Source organism: Rhinoraja longicauda, chromosome 20 (genome assembly GCF_053455715.1).
Source record: "Rhinoraja longicauda isolate Sanriku21f chromosome 20, sRhiLon1.1, whole genome shotgun sequence".
Classification (NCBI taxonomy): Eukaryota; Metazoa; Chordata; class Chondrichthyes; order Rajiformes; family Arhynchobatidae; genus Rhinoraja; species Rhinoraja longicauda.
This window is the reverse complement of record NC_135972.1, coordinates 34,594,794-34,611,005: the sequence shown is the minus strand read 5'-3', so window position 1 is coordinate 34,611,005 and position 16,212 is coordinate 34,594,794. Positions and strand designations below refer to the sequence as shown.

Sequence of the window (16,212 nt, the reverse complement as noted above, 5' to 3'; positions counted from 1 at the left end):
CCCGCTGAGTTACTCCAGCATTTTGTGTCTACCTTTGATTTAAACCAGCATCTGCAGTTTTTTTCCCCCTATACAGTTAATGGCTAGGGTCCGACCCCATAGTTTCTTGAAAGCAGCAACAAAAGTAGATGGAGTGGCAAATAAATAATTTGGTGTGCTCACTTTCATCAGTCAGGGCATTGAGTATGAGAGTCAGGGAGTCATGTTGCAGCGTTATGAAACTTTGATTAGAGTGCATTTGGATTATTGTGTGCAGTTCTGTACGTTCCATTAGAGGAAGGATGAGGAGTCTTTGAAGAAGGTGCAGAAGAGGATTTTCAGGATGCCGCCTGGATTCGAGGGTAATAGCTACAAGAATAGGTTGGACAAACGTTCATTGTTTTCTCTGGAATGTTGGAGGCCGATGGGAAACCAGATGGAATATAACATTTTGAGAGGAACAGCTAGGGTGGACAATCACTTCTTTTTCCCAAGGTGGAAATGTCAAATGCTGGAGGAAGTAGCTTCAAGGTGAGAGGGGGGAAGTTTAAAGCAGATGTGTAGGGCATGTTTTTTTACATAGAAATGGTGGATGCCTGGAATGGACTGACAGCCATGGTGATGGAAACAGATGGGATAGCAGCGTTTAGGATGAGCACATTAATATGGGAATGGGAGGTGGGGGGGGGGGGGGGGGGATCACGTGCAGGCAGATGGGATTAGTTTAATTTGGCATCATGGTCATCACTGATATTGTAGGCCAAAGAGCCTGTTCTTGTACTGTACTGCTATATGTTCAAGAAAACAATCATCCCTTTAAAGTGCAGAAACTATCACCATATCCTGTAGATGAAGGCAAGCCCAAAGCCCTCACATATATAGACATAGATAGAAATATAGAAAATAGGTGCAGGAGGAGGCCATTCGGCCCTTCGGCCCTTCGAGCCAGCACCGCCATTCATTGTGATCATGGCTGATCGCCCACAATTAATACCCCGTGCCTGTCTTCTCCCCATATCCCTTGATTCCATTAGCCCCTAGTGCTCTATCTAACTCTCTCTTAAATCCATCCAGTGATTTGGCTTCCACTGCCCTCTGTGGCAGAGAATTCCACAAATTCACAACTCTCTGGGTGAAAACGTTTTTTCTCACCTCAGTTTTAAATGGCCTCCCCTTTATTCTAAGACTGTGGCCCCTGGTTCTGGACTCGCCCAACATTGGGAACATTTTTCCTGCATCTAGCTTGTCCAGTCTTTTTATAATTTTATATGTCTCTATAAGATCCCCTCTCATCCTTCTAAACTCCAGTGAATACAAGCCTAGTCTTTTCAATCTTTCCTTATACGTCAGTCCCACCATCCCAGGGATCAATCTCATGAGCCTACGCTGCACTTCCTCAATTACAAGGATGTCCTTCCTCAAATTAGGAGACCAAAACTGTACACAATGTATAATCACTTTTCAAATTTCTGTGGTGCTTTTCTATCATTCATCAGCCATCTCACACGAAGCAAAGAGTAGGAATAAACGGGTCCTTTTCGGAATGGCAGGCAGTGACTAGTGGGGTACCGCAAGGCTCAGTGCTGGGACCCCAGTTATTTACAGTGTATATTAATGATTTGGATGAGGGAATTGAATGCAACATCTCTAAGTTTGCGGATGACACGAAGCTGGGTGGCAGTGTTAGCTGCGAGGAGGATGCTAGGAGGCTGCAGAGTGACTTGGATAGATTAGGCGAGTGGGCAAATGCATGGCAGATGCAATATAATGTGGATAAATGTGAGGTTATCCACTTTGGCGGCAGGAACAGGAAAGCAGAGTATTACCTGAATGGTGACTGATTGGGAGAAGGGGAGATGCAACGTGACCTGGGTGTCATGGTGCACCAGTCATTGAAAGCAAGCATGCAGGTGCAGCAGGCAGTGAAGAAAGCGAATGGTATGTTGGCATTCATAGCAAGAGGATTTGAGTTTAGGAGCAGGGAGGTTCTGCTGCAGTTGTACAGGGCCTTGGTGAGACCGCACCTGGAGTATTGTGTGCAGTTTTGGTCTCCTAACCTGAGGAAAGACGTTCTTGCCTTAGAGGGAGTACAGAGAAGGTTCACCAGATTGATCCCTGGGATGGCGGGACTTACATATGAGGAAAGACTAGATAGACTGGGCTTGTACTCGCTGGAATTTAGAAGACTGAGGGGGGATCTTATGGAAACATATAAAATTCTTAAGGGGTTGGACAGGCTAGATGCGGGAAGATTGTTCCCGATGTTGGGGGAGTCCAGAACCAGGGGTCACAGCTTAAGGAGGAAGTCTTTTAGAACCGAGATGAGAAAATATTTCTTCACACAGACAGTGGTGAGTCTGTGGAATTCTCTGCCACAGAAGGTAGTTGAGGCCAGTTCATTGGCTATATTTAAGAGGGAGTTAGATGTGGCCCTTTTTGCTAAAGGGATCAGGGGGTATGGAGAGAAGGCAGGTACAGGCTACTGAGCTGAATGATCAGCCATGATCATATTGAATGGCGGTGCAGGCTCGAAGGGCCGAATGGCCTACTCCTGCACCTATTTTCTATGTTTCTATGACTACTTAAATCCTTCCCTCCTGACGCTTTGCCACGTGTGGAGTTTTAGGCATAGTTGATTAGACGTGACTCTCCCACCCCTCTGCACCATCATCCAGTTGGAGGGGACTCCACTCACCAGACTCAGATCTCCCTTCCAATGCTTTCTCTCCACCCCCACACCGGTACCTTCGGCATCAGCTGCAGATCTAAGCTTACTCCTTCCCTTTCGCTTTGGTAACACGTTAGCTTCAAGGGGGCTGGTTGGGGGTTTAAGTCCCACTCCATGAATGGATTGAAGATTGTTGATGATTGACTATCCGTTGCACTGAAGTGGTTTCTTCAGATGCATGTGTATGAAAATCCTCTGGCATGATCGGAATTATCCTGATGCTTTGAGCAAAATCTATCCCTGACTGAACACGACTGAAACACAATATCTGGTTATTATCACATTGTTATTCGATAAAAATCTATGCCTTATGTTGTCTGTTCTCCCTCTTCCATTACAACTGATCACTTCAGGACATCCTGATGTTATGGAAGAAGACAAACAATTTAAAGCCTTTTTTAGTATCTTCCTTGCTTGCTCACATGGCGAGGAACAGTGCTTGTTTCCACATGTAGGTTAATATCCAGCTCACCTCCCCCACTATTTCTCCAGACCCCTCTCCTATATTAAACTTGTTTGATTACTTATGGAACATCCAACACCAGCTGAGTAAAAATGTCTACCAGTTAATCATCAGAAAGGCCAATATTATTATCCCATAATTTCCTGATGACTGTGAGCCTCGTGTACTTGTTAGATTAACTTTGCTAGTTATACATTTCACTGCAATCAATCTCGTTATGGAAATAAACGCACTAAATGTCATTCACGTTATTCCCTATATCATGTATCTGTACACTGCGGACGGCTCGATTGTAATCATGTATTGTCTTTCCGCTGACTGATTAGCAGGCAACAAATGTTTTTTTCACTGTACCTCAGTACACGTGACAATTAACTAAACTCAAAGTCAAATTTCCTTAAAGAAGACGTGTCCAACATGGCTGGTGAGGCACAATCTTCCAGTTATGTGCTGCAGCATGTGGCAGGGTTGACCAAATCCTCTCACTGGCTCCTATTTTCAGCTGGAAATGCTTTGACAGCCATTAAAGTTATCTCCCTTAGCTGAGCTTACTGCCAGAGGGTTTTCATATACACTGGGGTGCAATGAAATCCCTTGTTTGCATGAACCTCACAGAACATGCATTTACATACAGTAATAAATACAACAATAAAAACTACAAGAAGTGCAAATCAGCAGTATGGTACTAGATTATAGTGCAAAGAAAAAGTACAAGAACAGTATAACCAAATGAGATAGATTTAAGAGTAAGAGTACATGACAGTCCTTCTGGGAAGGAGATATGAAAACAAAAGTGATTGTTTCAGGAATCTGGCAGCATTGGGAAAGAAGCATTTCCAAAGTCTGGACATCCAAGCTTTCAGGCTCCTGTATCCTCACCCATGGTCGAAGAGAGAAAATGGAGTGGTCAGGGCGGCAGGTATCCTTAATGACACTTCCTGATGCGACACACCTTAAAGGTGGCATCACGAGTGGAAAGAAGGACTGGGCCATCACGAGAACATGCATCAAATATAATGCCAACTATGTACAGTTCCTTAGGTGAGAGAAAAAAAATTATAAGCGAAGGTGAAACATTTTGTGTTTCTATGCGAAACGAGGTTTTGAAAGGCTGACATTTTTTTTCTAAGTGGGATTAATAAATGCTGTTATACCTCTGTCATTAAAACGGTCTTTGTGCTCTCTCCACAGATGAATTCATCGGTCAAACTTTAGTGGAGTTGATGAAGAAGGAAGGCAGCACCCTGGGGCTTACTGTATCAGGTGGAATAGACAAGGAAGGGAAACCAAAAGTGTCCAATCTAAGGCCTGGAGGAATAGCTGTAAGGTAATTTAACTTTGCGTGCTTATTACCAGAGAATGGTGCAGGGTCACAGCTGATTGTGCTTCATTAGGTTCATGAAATCTATGTGAAATATTGTTCTTATCAATCCTTCCACTTTCTGAAACATTGTGCATTTTACTCACAAAATGCCTTGCGGCGGCCGTTCAACAACTTTGTTATTGACTCAACTTTCGGATGGAAACTGAAAGGATGAGTTACTGGGTACCCGAGTTGTGGCAGCACGTTACAACTACACAAGACATTGGTGAAGCCACTTTTGGAGGTCAGTGCACAGTTCTGTTCATCCTGCTGGAGGATGGAGCTCTCAGGTCAGGACTGTTTAAGCGACACGGGAAGTTTGAGCAGGCTAAGACTTTATTCCTTGGAGCGTAGGAGGCTGAGGGGCGACCTTACAGAGGTCAATAAAATCATGAGAGGAAGAGATTAGTTGAATAGCTAGGAATAGCTAGAGTCTTTTCACCAGGTTAGGAGGCAAAAACTCGAAGGCACAGTTTAAAGAGAGTGGAAAGATTTAAAAAGGATCGGAGGAGAATTTTTTTCACACAGTATGCTGGTAAACGGAACAAGCTGGCGGAGGAAGTGGAAAAGTGAGTACGATTACATTTAAAAAATACTTGGGTAAATGGATAGGAAAGACTTTGAGGCGTATGGTCTAGAGGACGGCAAGTGGGACTAGCACGGTGAGGCAACAACCTTCCCCCCATTGACGAACTGTACACTGCAAGGGCCAGGAAGCGAGCAGGCAAGATCATCTCCGACCCCTCTCACCCTGGCCACAAACTCTTTGAAACACTTCCCTCTGGAAGGCAACTCTGGAATGACAAAGCAGCCACAGCCAGACATAAAAACAGCTTTTTCCCACGAGTGATATTCTACTCAATAACCAAAGTCTGTAGTCTCTTTTTTGCTCTGGTTTATTTTCACCCACGTTTGGACCGTAATGTTGAATCCTTATTGTTTTGATGTGTTTATGCTTTATTCTTAATTGTTAACTGTATGTTTGTGTTGTCATTTGTGAACGGAGCACCAAGACACATTCCTTGTATATGCATACTTGGCCAATAAACTTATTCATTCATTCAACTTGCAAAAGTTAGGCTGGAGGGTCTGTTTCTGTGCTGAATAGCTCAATGACTTTGACTCAAATGCTTGTTGTTTTCAGATCAAATTATTGTTGCTATGATAAATCATAATTAATTGTTTGTTGTCTTTCTTCATTGCGATTCAAAGCTATAATTATCTTCCTTATAAATTCCTCCTTGATTTGTCGCATATGCAGGGTACAAGGATTGAATTTCAGAAGGTAAAACCTGCTGGGGTTTGAACATCATTGTCCATGGATCCATTTCGAGGCATTCATCCATTAAGCAAACTTGCTTTATTCAATAGCTCCAATTTAGTGAAGTTAATAATGAAGTTTGGTGGAAAAAAAATTATAATGGCAGCTTGTAATTTTCACATTGGGTGGGAAAACTCAATACCTCAAAAGTAATAGCAATTGATTTTCTGTTATGTGTTTAGAACTGTTTTAAAAACAGAATGTTTTTAAAGGTACTTATGATCTGGCCATGTTACATTTGAAGATGAAGAGTAAACTAGAGTCAGTTAATGATCTGACGGAGAATCATGCACCTTGATTGAATTTGATATTGGCTATGAGAGGGAGAGGTTCAAAACAAAGGCAGGAAACATGTTCCCAATGTTGGGGGAGTCCAGAACAAGGGGCCACAGTTTAAGAATAAGGGGTAGGCCATTTAGAACTGAGATGAGGAAAAACTTTTTCAGTCAGAGAGTTGTGAATCTGTGGAATTCTCTGCCTCAGAAAGCAGTGGAGGCCAATTCTCTGAATGCATTCAAGAGAGAGCTAGATAGAGCTCTTAAGGATAGCGGAGTCAGGGGGTATGGGGAGAAGGCAGGAACGGGGTACTGATTGAGAATGATCAGCCATGATCACATTGAATGGTGGTGCTGGCTCGAAGGGCCGAATGGCCTCCTCCTGCACCTATTGTCTATTGTCTATTAAAGCTTTAAATTTAAGTATGACAAACTTTGGAGTAATGAAAAATAAATTGAAGCATTGAGCTGTTGCACTGCTAATGGATAAAACTACAAGCAACGGCATGTTAGTCCAAGTAATATTTAATATGATACTAAAACACATCATTGTGCAACACATTAACTGAACTGTTACAATATGGTCACGTTCACAGTTCCTTCTGGGCAAATGCCAGAAACCCAGAATGTTTAGCTTTATGTTCCCAGTTTGTTTTTTTACGTTACAAACATTGTAGTCAGGACTGTATGTTGCCGTGATCAAGAGGGAATTTACTTTAACAATTAGTGAGGCAAAACACTATTTTCAGAAGGAGTATCAGAAGGATACTCCCAGTATAGGAGTAAAGAGGTTCTTCTGCAGTTGTATTGGGGCCTGGTAAGACCACATCTGGAGTATTGTGTACAGGTTTGGTCTCCTAATTTGAGGAAGGACATCCTTGTAATTGAGACAGTGCAGCGTAGGTTCACGAGATTGATCCTTGGGATGGCGGGACTGTCATATGAGGAAAGATTGAAAAGACTAGGCTTGTATTCACTGGAGTTTAGAAGGATGAGAGGGGATCTTCTAGAGACATATAAAATTATAAAAAGACTGGACAAGCTAGATGCAAGAAAAATGCTCCCAATGTTGGGGGAGTCCAGAACCAGGGGCCACAGTCTGAGAATAAAGGGGAGGCCATTTAAAACTGAGGTGAGAAGGAACTTTTTCACCCAGAGAGTTGAATTTGTGGAATTCTCTGCCACAGAAGGCAGTGGAGGCCAAATCACTCAATGAATTTAAGGGAGAGTTAGATAGAGCTCTGGGGGCTAGTGGAATCAAGGGATATGGGGAGAAGTTGGGCACAGGTTACTGATTGTGGATGATCAGCCATGATCATAATGAATGGCGGTGCTAGCTCGAAGGGCCAAATGGCCTCCTCCTGCACCTATTTTCTATATTTCCATGATTTATTAATGACTGTACTGTAGGACTTGGAAGCTACATTTCCTGGCTGTGTTAATTGAGTGATATATTTCAGGAATTTTTCAAATCTTCCAATGTACCTAACATATTATGAATTAGCTTTCAGAAGAAGTGGCTGAAATAATGGAGATAATGAAGCTAACGTGTTCTACTTTGCCTTGTCGAAAGCTTGAAGTTGGCTGATCAACTGTGCTGTGGCATTGACTTACAGAAGTGATCAGTTAAATATTGGAGATTACATCAAATCTGTCAATGGAATCAACTTGACAAAATTCAGGCATGATGAGATCATCAGTCTTCTGAAGAATGTGGGCGAGAGAGTGGTCCTGGAGGTGGAATACGAACTGCCTCCTGTTTGTGAGTACCATTGGTATTTATTGAATAGAAAAGCTTGATTAAGTATTGATAAAGTGAATAACATATTTAAATGGGAACTTGACTTTTGAAAAGGCGAAGACATATTCATCTTTTATGCATTTAGCATGAAGCCTAGGCTCAAACAGTTCAATTACAATAAAAAACCCTTTTCAAATATTGATATTTGAAATATAAATATTTAAAATACTGAACTTTTGCATTAGCAGTCTCAATATTGTGTGAATTTTATAGCAGGAAAAAAACAACCAGGAACTTTAAATGATTTCGCAATTGTAATGAATTAAGGTGTAACCAAATCTAAGAATTGATTTACCACCAGTGGCGTCCATATACTGATGTTGTGTGGGTGGTGTTACTGGGACTGGCAAACTTCCTTTGATTCATGAAAATGAGAACTAATGGCGGCACGGTAGCGCAGCGGTAGAGTTGCTGCTTTATAGCGAATGCAGCGCCGGAGACTCAGGTTCGATCCTGACTACGGGTGCTGCACTGTAAGGAGTTTGTACGTTCTCCCCGTGACCTGCGAGGGTTTACTCCGAGATCTTCGGTTTCCTCCCACACTCCAAAGACGTACAGGTATGTAGGTTAATTGGCTGGGTAAATGTAAAAATTGTCCCTAGTGGGTGTAGGATAGTGTTAATGTGCGGGGATCACTGGGCGGCACGGACTTGGAGGGCCGAAAAGGCCTGTTTCCGGCTGTATGTATATGATATGATATGATATGAAATTGGTAGCAACATGTCACATACCCTAAAAACACTTCAAAGTATTTCTTCTTTCAAACACTTAGTTATTTCTTCATTGGTAACCTTCTCAGCTGAGTCTGAAACTTCTGGCCTCAAAAGCTACTCTGGAGACTTGACTAATCACATGAGCATTTTCCATTATCACGCTGCCATTTGTGGCAATTTGCGGGGTGTGCAAGTTTCACACTGCCTACTTTTCAAAAGTATTTACATCGCTGTAAATTGCTTGGTGATGAACGAAAAGGAAAATGGAAAAGGAAATTGCTGTCTTAATAAGCATGTCTTTCATTTCGTTGTTCCTTTTTCATTTTGCACAGAATTCATTAAGTTGATCAGCACTCACAGTAAGACTCGGGCAAATTTGATAGATTAATTTCTGCATAACACCAAAAATTGTATTGATATATTTCTGAGGTGTGTCGTGAAGGAAATAGAGTGGATGTGCAGAGGATGTTTCCACTAGTGGGAGAGTCTAGGACTAGAGGTCATAGTCTAAGAATTAAAGGACGTTCTTTTAGGAAGGAGATGAAGAGGAATTTCTGTAGTCAGAGGATGGTGAACCTGTGGAATTCTTCGCCACAGAAGGCTGTGGAGGCCAAGTCAGTGGATATTTTTAAGGCAGAGATAGATCGATTCTTGATTAGTACAGGTGTCAGAGGTTATGGGAAGAAGATAGGAGAATGGGGTAGGAGGCAGAGATAGATCAGCCATGATTGAATGGCGGAGTAGACTTGATGGGCCGAATGGCCTAATTCTAGTATTATCCCTTGTGACCCTGTTTAGTGGAGTACCAGGACTCCCTGGTCCTTTGGAAATTGAATTGTAGATCAAAAGATTGCCCCTGTGCTCCTAGCACTGATAGCCTAATTCATGTGCTGAAGCCCAGGATTGTTATCTGCACTATCAACAGCTCTGCCCACAGACTATGTGCTATTGTGCACTACACTAAGATGGCTCAATAAGGCTGCCAGCTGAGATGGTGCTTTGCAGCCAGCTGAGCTACCTGACCCAAAAATTCACAATCCTAAACTTCAAGCAGGAACCACACTGAGAGAAATTTCCAGGCAGAATATCAGAGCTGCAACTTTGCCGCTCAGTTTCTGATCCAAATTATTAATGGTTTTGGATTCCACACTGGCAGCACGGAATTATCTAAGACATGTGCAATCAGAACTTCACTCTGGAACGTCCCAGATGTCCTCTACCTGCAGTAAATGCGATTTCCCCCTTGCTGTCGTGTGGGGGTAAACATCTCAAATACTTTACACAGCATTAATCAGACAAAAATGGACATTGAGACTCAGGATATTTTAGGAGTGATGGCAATTCTTGGTTAAAATGGCTGGTGCTGGGCACTGCCGAGAAGGGAAGAGCATGGGGCCACTGTGGAACCCAGGTAACTAAGTGTACGACAGCCCACGTAGGAATGATGAGACCAAGGGTCAGGATGTCAAAGCCTGAAGCAGACAAGTAAAGCAATCTGGTAGTTGCACAAGTTAAACAAACATATGGTCTTTGCAGGTGTGCGGAGTGTAATGTAATGTAAAGACTTAAGGGGCTTGTGCCCTCAATAAATATTTTTGTCCAGATGTAAAAGAGCAATCTCCTGCCAAGCTCTCAGAGTGAATAGGCAACATAAATACTGACCCTACAAATCAAATCGGGACAATGGTGCCTTCAGAAGCCTGTGTGAAGTTGAGGAAGGGCATCACACAGGCACAACAGTTGGCTCTGCCTCATCAAGGCTTCAGGCTCCAGTTTAACCCCACTGCCAGTCTGTGCGCAGTTTCATACTCTCTCTGCAACTGCGTTGCCTGCCACTGGTTGTTCTGGTTTCCACCTGCATCTCAAAGATCCGCTGTTTGGTTAATTGGCAAACAGCAAATTACCCCAAGTGGCAACAGAACGGAGGCCATTTAGAACGGAGATGAGAAAAAGCTTTTTTACTCAGAGAGTTGTAAATCTGTGGAATTCTCTGCCTCAGAAGGCAGTGGAGGCCAATTCTCTGAATACATTCAAGAGAGAGCTAGATAGAGCTCTTAAGGATAGCGGAGTCAGGGGGTATGGGGAGAAAGCAGGAACGGGGTACTGATTGAGAATGATCAACCATGATCACATTCAATGGCGGTGCTGGCTCGAAGGGCCGAATGGCCTACTCCTGCACCTATTGTCTATTGTCTATAAGATAAAAGGCTGGCTTGCAACAATCATATCTGAAGATGACAAGGGTTTAGCTAGGCATTTCAGAAGCATAAAGCTTGAGATGGGTAGAAAATCATTTCTAAGAGGTGAAAGAGGGCAAGAGATAAGAAACTCATCTTAAGGTCTCATTGATCGCCAGGTTGCACAATGTGGTTCAGCCTGAGACCTCCTTGTAAGAGGATGATAGAATTGATGGGGAAAATATGCTGTATGATGACTTCAATTTGCCGGCAGCTTAACCAGATGAAATCCTACACTGTATCAAGCAAGCAGTCGGATGACCAAGGTAGAGAAAGAAAGTAGACACCAAATACTGGAGTAACTCAGCGGGTCAGGCAGCATCTCGGGAGAGAAGGAATGGGTGACGTTTCGGGTCGAGACCCTTCTTCAGACTGATGTCAGGAGGGGGGCGGGACATTGTCTCCCAGAAGCCAATTCTGTGTGCACTTAGCTCGATCTCCTTGGACCCCAAGCGATCTCCCCTTCCAGAGCAGCCTACCATGCAGGTCTGCAATACACCCCCAGCAAAGTGACTCAACCCCATTTTACTTCTAATCTCCACCCATATGGCATGACTTGAGGAGCCTCCTAGGATGTTCTTCCTCAACAATGAAGCATTGCAATCTTTAACTAACAGTGCAACCTCGTCCCCTTTTGCTTCTCCCTTTTCTCACCTGAAAACTCGTTACCCTGTGGTACTGACTTGCCAGACATCCTTCAACTATGACTCAGTGATGCCAACATTTGTGATAGACCACGTTGTTGATTAAAGCATTGAGTTAATCTATTTTACCAGTTATGCTTTCATTAAGATAAGTGCACTGCAACTTTGAATTACCTTAATGCCCACTTACTGGCTTGTTTTGCTTCTGGATTTACTCATGAATTCTCCCCTAGGTTATTGTATCTCTCCATCTGAATATGTATTCTGCATACCCTCCCCCTGCCAACTCAGTATGAAACCTTCCCGATTCGCACTGGCAAATCTCCCAGCAAGCATCGAGGTGCTACTCCGGTTATGGTGCAACCCATCCACCTGTACAGGTCACATTCTTCCCAGAAATGGTTCCCTTGCGAAAAGAAACCTAAATCCCATTCCCCCTGCACCATTTGTTCAGCCACACCTTGATCTGACTGATCCTTCTATTCCTGTACTCATTAGCCCATGGCACCAGCAGCAATCCAGAGCGTACAACCTTTGAGGTTCTTCTGTTTAAACAGCTACCGAACTCCCTAAACTTATGTTACAGGACCTCTTACCTTTGTCTTTGTTGCCTACATGTACCACGACATCTGGCTATTCACACTCGCCTCTATGAAAGTCATGCAACCGCTCCAAGTCATCCTTGACCCGAGAATAGTCCGCGGCAGAGAGCTGTGGATGCCCAGTTGATAAGTGAATTCTGTGCTGAGATTAAGGGGACTGCAAAACATAGGATCCTGAAGGAATGTGGACTTGAGTTGCAAGATCAGCCACGACCTTATTGAACAGCAGAGCAAGGTCGTGAGCCTGCATGTCGCACTCTTGTTGCTTAGGTCTAGCGTTAAATATTTAAGATACTTACTTCCATCCCTGGACTACTGTACACACTCACTGGACGGTGGACATGTGGATAGTGTGGAATTCCAACCACTCAGCAGAAAATATTTAAGGTGCTGTCACTTCATGCACTTAGTACAAAGGAAATGGCAAAGAGAATCATTAACAATTTTTAATTACTTTAAGACCTTGGAATACCTGAAAGCAATTCCACAGCAATGAATCATTTTTCAATTGCATTTATTGCTGAGCTGTGTACAGTAATGTTAGGCAGTATGCTCACAGCCGAGACCTTGATACACCTAGAAGAATGGAAGAAAGCAAAGAAATGAGCCACAGCTGAATGTTGTCTGGAATGATCAGCTCTGCTTTTGACCTGCGCGCTAGTACTTAAATTCAATTTTTTTCTTTGCAGCTGTGCAAGGCTCCGGTATTTTTCTGAAAACTGTGGAAGTGACTCTACATAAAGAGGGGAACACATTTGGATTTGTGATCAGAGGTGAGGAAGCCCGTTTACTAGCATGTTGTAGCTTGCCTTACTTCACCTTTCAACTGGCATTTGATACTTGGTTTCTTTCTGAATGAAATTCTCACAATATGAGTTCTTTAGGCTCCTTTTACTAATTCTTAAATCTGAATTGTTTTCTTGATTCGCAAAATAGATTGTGGAGAAATGTTTTTAAAGAGAGTTCTTGGATATATCTGCACCAGGTTTGATACTTCTTCACTTATTAACTCGACTTCTGGAGTCATTTACGTCTCTCCTCTGTATGCCCCTTGATCAAGACTGGGCGAAACGTGGTGCAGTGAACATCATGTTATACTCTGATTTATTACTAAGAAAATGGGACATTGGTTGTTAGGAATTTACTGGACTAATGCTATCTCGTCAGATATTGCCGATAGACCGGATGTCCAAGCGCGTGGCGTGAATTCTGATGTTTATTCTCCCCCATTGCAGATTGAGACTGTTGCCATGACAACTGTTTTTTTTTAAAGTCTGTATTTTGACTTACAGCATAAAGAAAACCAGATGACTCTGACACAATCAGTTTGATTTTATAAGAATTCAACGATGAGACTGGGGCCAATTCCACTTACTTTGGGAAAATAATGTTCATGCTGGATTTTGCTGCGATTGCTACTGGCAGGTCAATTGTGCTGCTCTTAAAAGTCCTGTACAAGGTGGTGCCTTACGTATCAATGCGGACTATTTTTAGTACATAATATCTGAAATGCAAGTGAAAATATTCTATTACTTTCAAAGCAGTTAATCCTCAAGACAGTAGCAATATATATGTTATCTTGCAGGTTATGGGGCCAAATACATTTTGCAGTGAGGCTGGAGTGGATTTCAAAAATTGTTTTGTAATGATAGTTATGCGTACAATGCTTATCTCCCAAGACTGCAACAAAACAAACTGGGTCAAAAAGCTGAGTTGGTTATTTTCTCCATCCAAGAGACTGGGAAGTGTAAAGTGCTAGATTTTGATGGGAAGAAAGAGAAGAGACAATATAAACCAGAGTGCACAATTCTAACACTGGTTCAAGATCCTTCTGATGAAAGGTCTTTCGTTCTCTTCTCACGGCTGCCGCCTGACGAGCTGGGTGTTCCCAGCATACTCAACTTGTTTCACATTTCCAGCAACTTCACTTTTACATTTACAAGAGTGAATGGATCTGGGCACATTGAAAGCAGCAGCATATTTTTAGAAAATAGTTTTTAAGAAAACATATGGTATTCTGGATTTTATAAATAAAGACACCAAGATCTAAGATACCTTGATGAGCATTTATAAAACGCTGGTGCGGTCACATCTGGAGTGTTATGTCACTTTCGGGAAGATGTGAAGGCGTTGAAGAATGTGCAGAAGAGATTTATAAATGTAATTTTAAGAATGAAAGGCCTTGGTTTTGTGAATAGATTGGAGATGTTATGGTTATTCTCATTGGGACAGTGGAGTTTGTGAGGTGTATAAGATCACAAAGTCGAAACAGTAGGTAGAGGTAACTATTCCCTTTGGCAGAACTTGATTAGCAAACAAACTAAAGCGACATAGAAACCTTATTAATGCATTGAGTGAGTATGGTCTGGAGTGAACTGTCAGGAGGTACATTCAAATGTCCCATTGAGAACGGAACTGGATAATTATATGAATGAAATAAGAATGACTGGTCTATGGGGAGATGAGAAACGAGATTGCAACGAGCTGGATTGCTCTTACACGTGGCACAATGCACACTGCAGGATGAATGGCCTCCTGCAGTGCTGAGACCATTGAGACCTGTGAAAACAAGGTTTCAATATGCATGTATTCGGTCAAGAACAGAAGGAAATTTGATTAACCAAGGGGAAAATACAGATTTAACTGTATGTGGCATCTCTTGCATTCTAAGGACATTATAAAGGGCTTTCAAGCATAGCATTTTTATTGTCATGGAATTGCAGGAGTCCATTTGTAAACTGTCAGTTCCAACAAGCAGTGAAGTGCCAATGACCTGTATTTTTTTAGTGTTGACGTGGATAAATGGTTCATTTCCTGCACTTCTTCAAAACGGTGCCAAGGAATCTTTTGCAGCAATTTGAGACAGCAACAAGACCTCACTTTAACATCTCTTCCAACAGGTCACACCTCCAACAGAGTAACGCTCTCTGTGCTGCACTAGCCACACCTGGATTATGTGTTCTCATCTTGAACCAGGCCCTGAACCTGCAGCCTGGAAACCCAATACAAATTGTTACCACTTGAGTCAAGGCCCACAGCCAGCAACTTTGTATGGGAAGGTTGCAAAGCTGGGCCACTTCCTTCAGTCAATTAGGGGACACATCAGTGGACCAAGTCTATTGTAAATGTCCTGCCCTGGTATTTTGTGTGGCCTCCGCAGAGAATAAGTGTGATATTGGATACTACTGTTCTGAATTATTTAGCGTGTGAGTAAATCCTAATAAGATTCCATTTCTCCCCTCTCAAGTTTCTCTACTGCAGGTATTGATTGCTCTCTGGTGAACAATTGCTTAGATAACAATCATCCTTCAATAACTTCCTCAAGTGGGCATCTTGATCTGTGAGCCTAAACGGTGTCTGCCTGCAGATTATTCAGTCGTAGAAACCCATTGCAGGCTGTCCTAAGTCTGACAAGCAAACATGCTCCAGTCTGGCAGGGATTTTGGGCCAGCAGCTCACTCACCTTCCACAGCTCCTGGGAGCAAGTTGTTAGCTCCTCTCTGCGAACATGCTTAAGATTAGCGAATCTGGTTCAGCCAACATACTGCCTTCTGGATCCTGTGGGCAATGCATCTCATCAGTTGAAGTCGGTTTGCAGAGGTGAAGAATCGATATTGTTTAATATCTTCTCTTTCTTTCCCAGGAGGAACTCATGAAGACAGGAATAGATCCCGGCCAATTGTAGTAACATGTGTTAGGACTGGAGGGCCGGCTGACAGGTAGAATAATAACTTATTACAATTATTATGTCCTTAATTGGGTATAGTCATTCCATCGTCCATCTCATGGGCAGCCTCTGATCAAGTTGCTCAGTTCTCTTCCCTGCACTGTTGCCAGTGAGTACCAAGTATCCAACTGCTACCATTGTTGCCGAATATGCTGTGAATGATTTTACCCGAGGACTGCATCCTACTGCTGCTATGGCCTTGTGCAGAAATACTTCTTTCCCAAAATATCTGCTGCTCATTTTGAGAGGGCACAGTATATATAGCACATGGATGCCTATTAAATCTTTTCATCAAGCAGCCAGCGCAGGGTGATGTTGACTGTTCTTTGCAACTACTGTTGTGCCTATACACGGGCTGA

General features: G+C 42.7%; 1 protein-coding gene across 5 annotated transcripts in view; it reads left to right on the top strand.

Annotated features, from left to right (window-relative positions):
* The window catches only part of grip1 (glutamate receptor interacting protein 1), a 374,255-nt gene that overhangs the window by 289,880 nt on the left and 68,163 nt on the right, over positions 1-16,212 (top strand). For all 5 annotated transcript variants that reach the window (XM_078417383.1, XM_078417381.1, XM_078417380.1 and 2 more), the window contains exons 3-6: positions 4,362-4,497; positions 7,746-7,891; positions 12,816-12,899; positions 15,770-15,845. In XM_078417383.1, the coding sequence (XP_078273509.1) occupies positions 4,362-4,497; positions 7,746-7,891; positions 12,816-12,899; positions 15,770-15,845 (442 nt within the window). The remainder of the gene's footprint in view (positions 1-4,361; positions 4,498-7,745; positions 7,892-12,815; positions 12,900-15,769; positions 15,846-16,212) is intronic.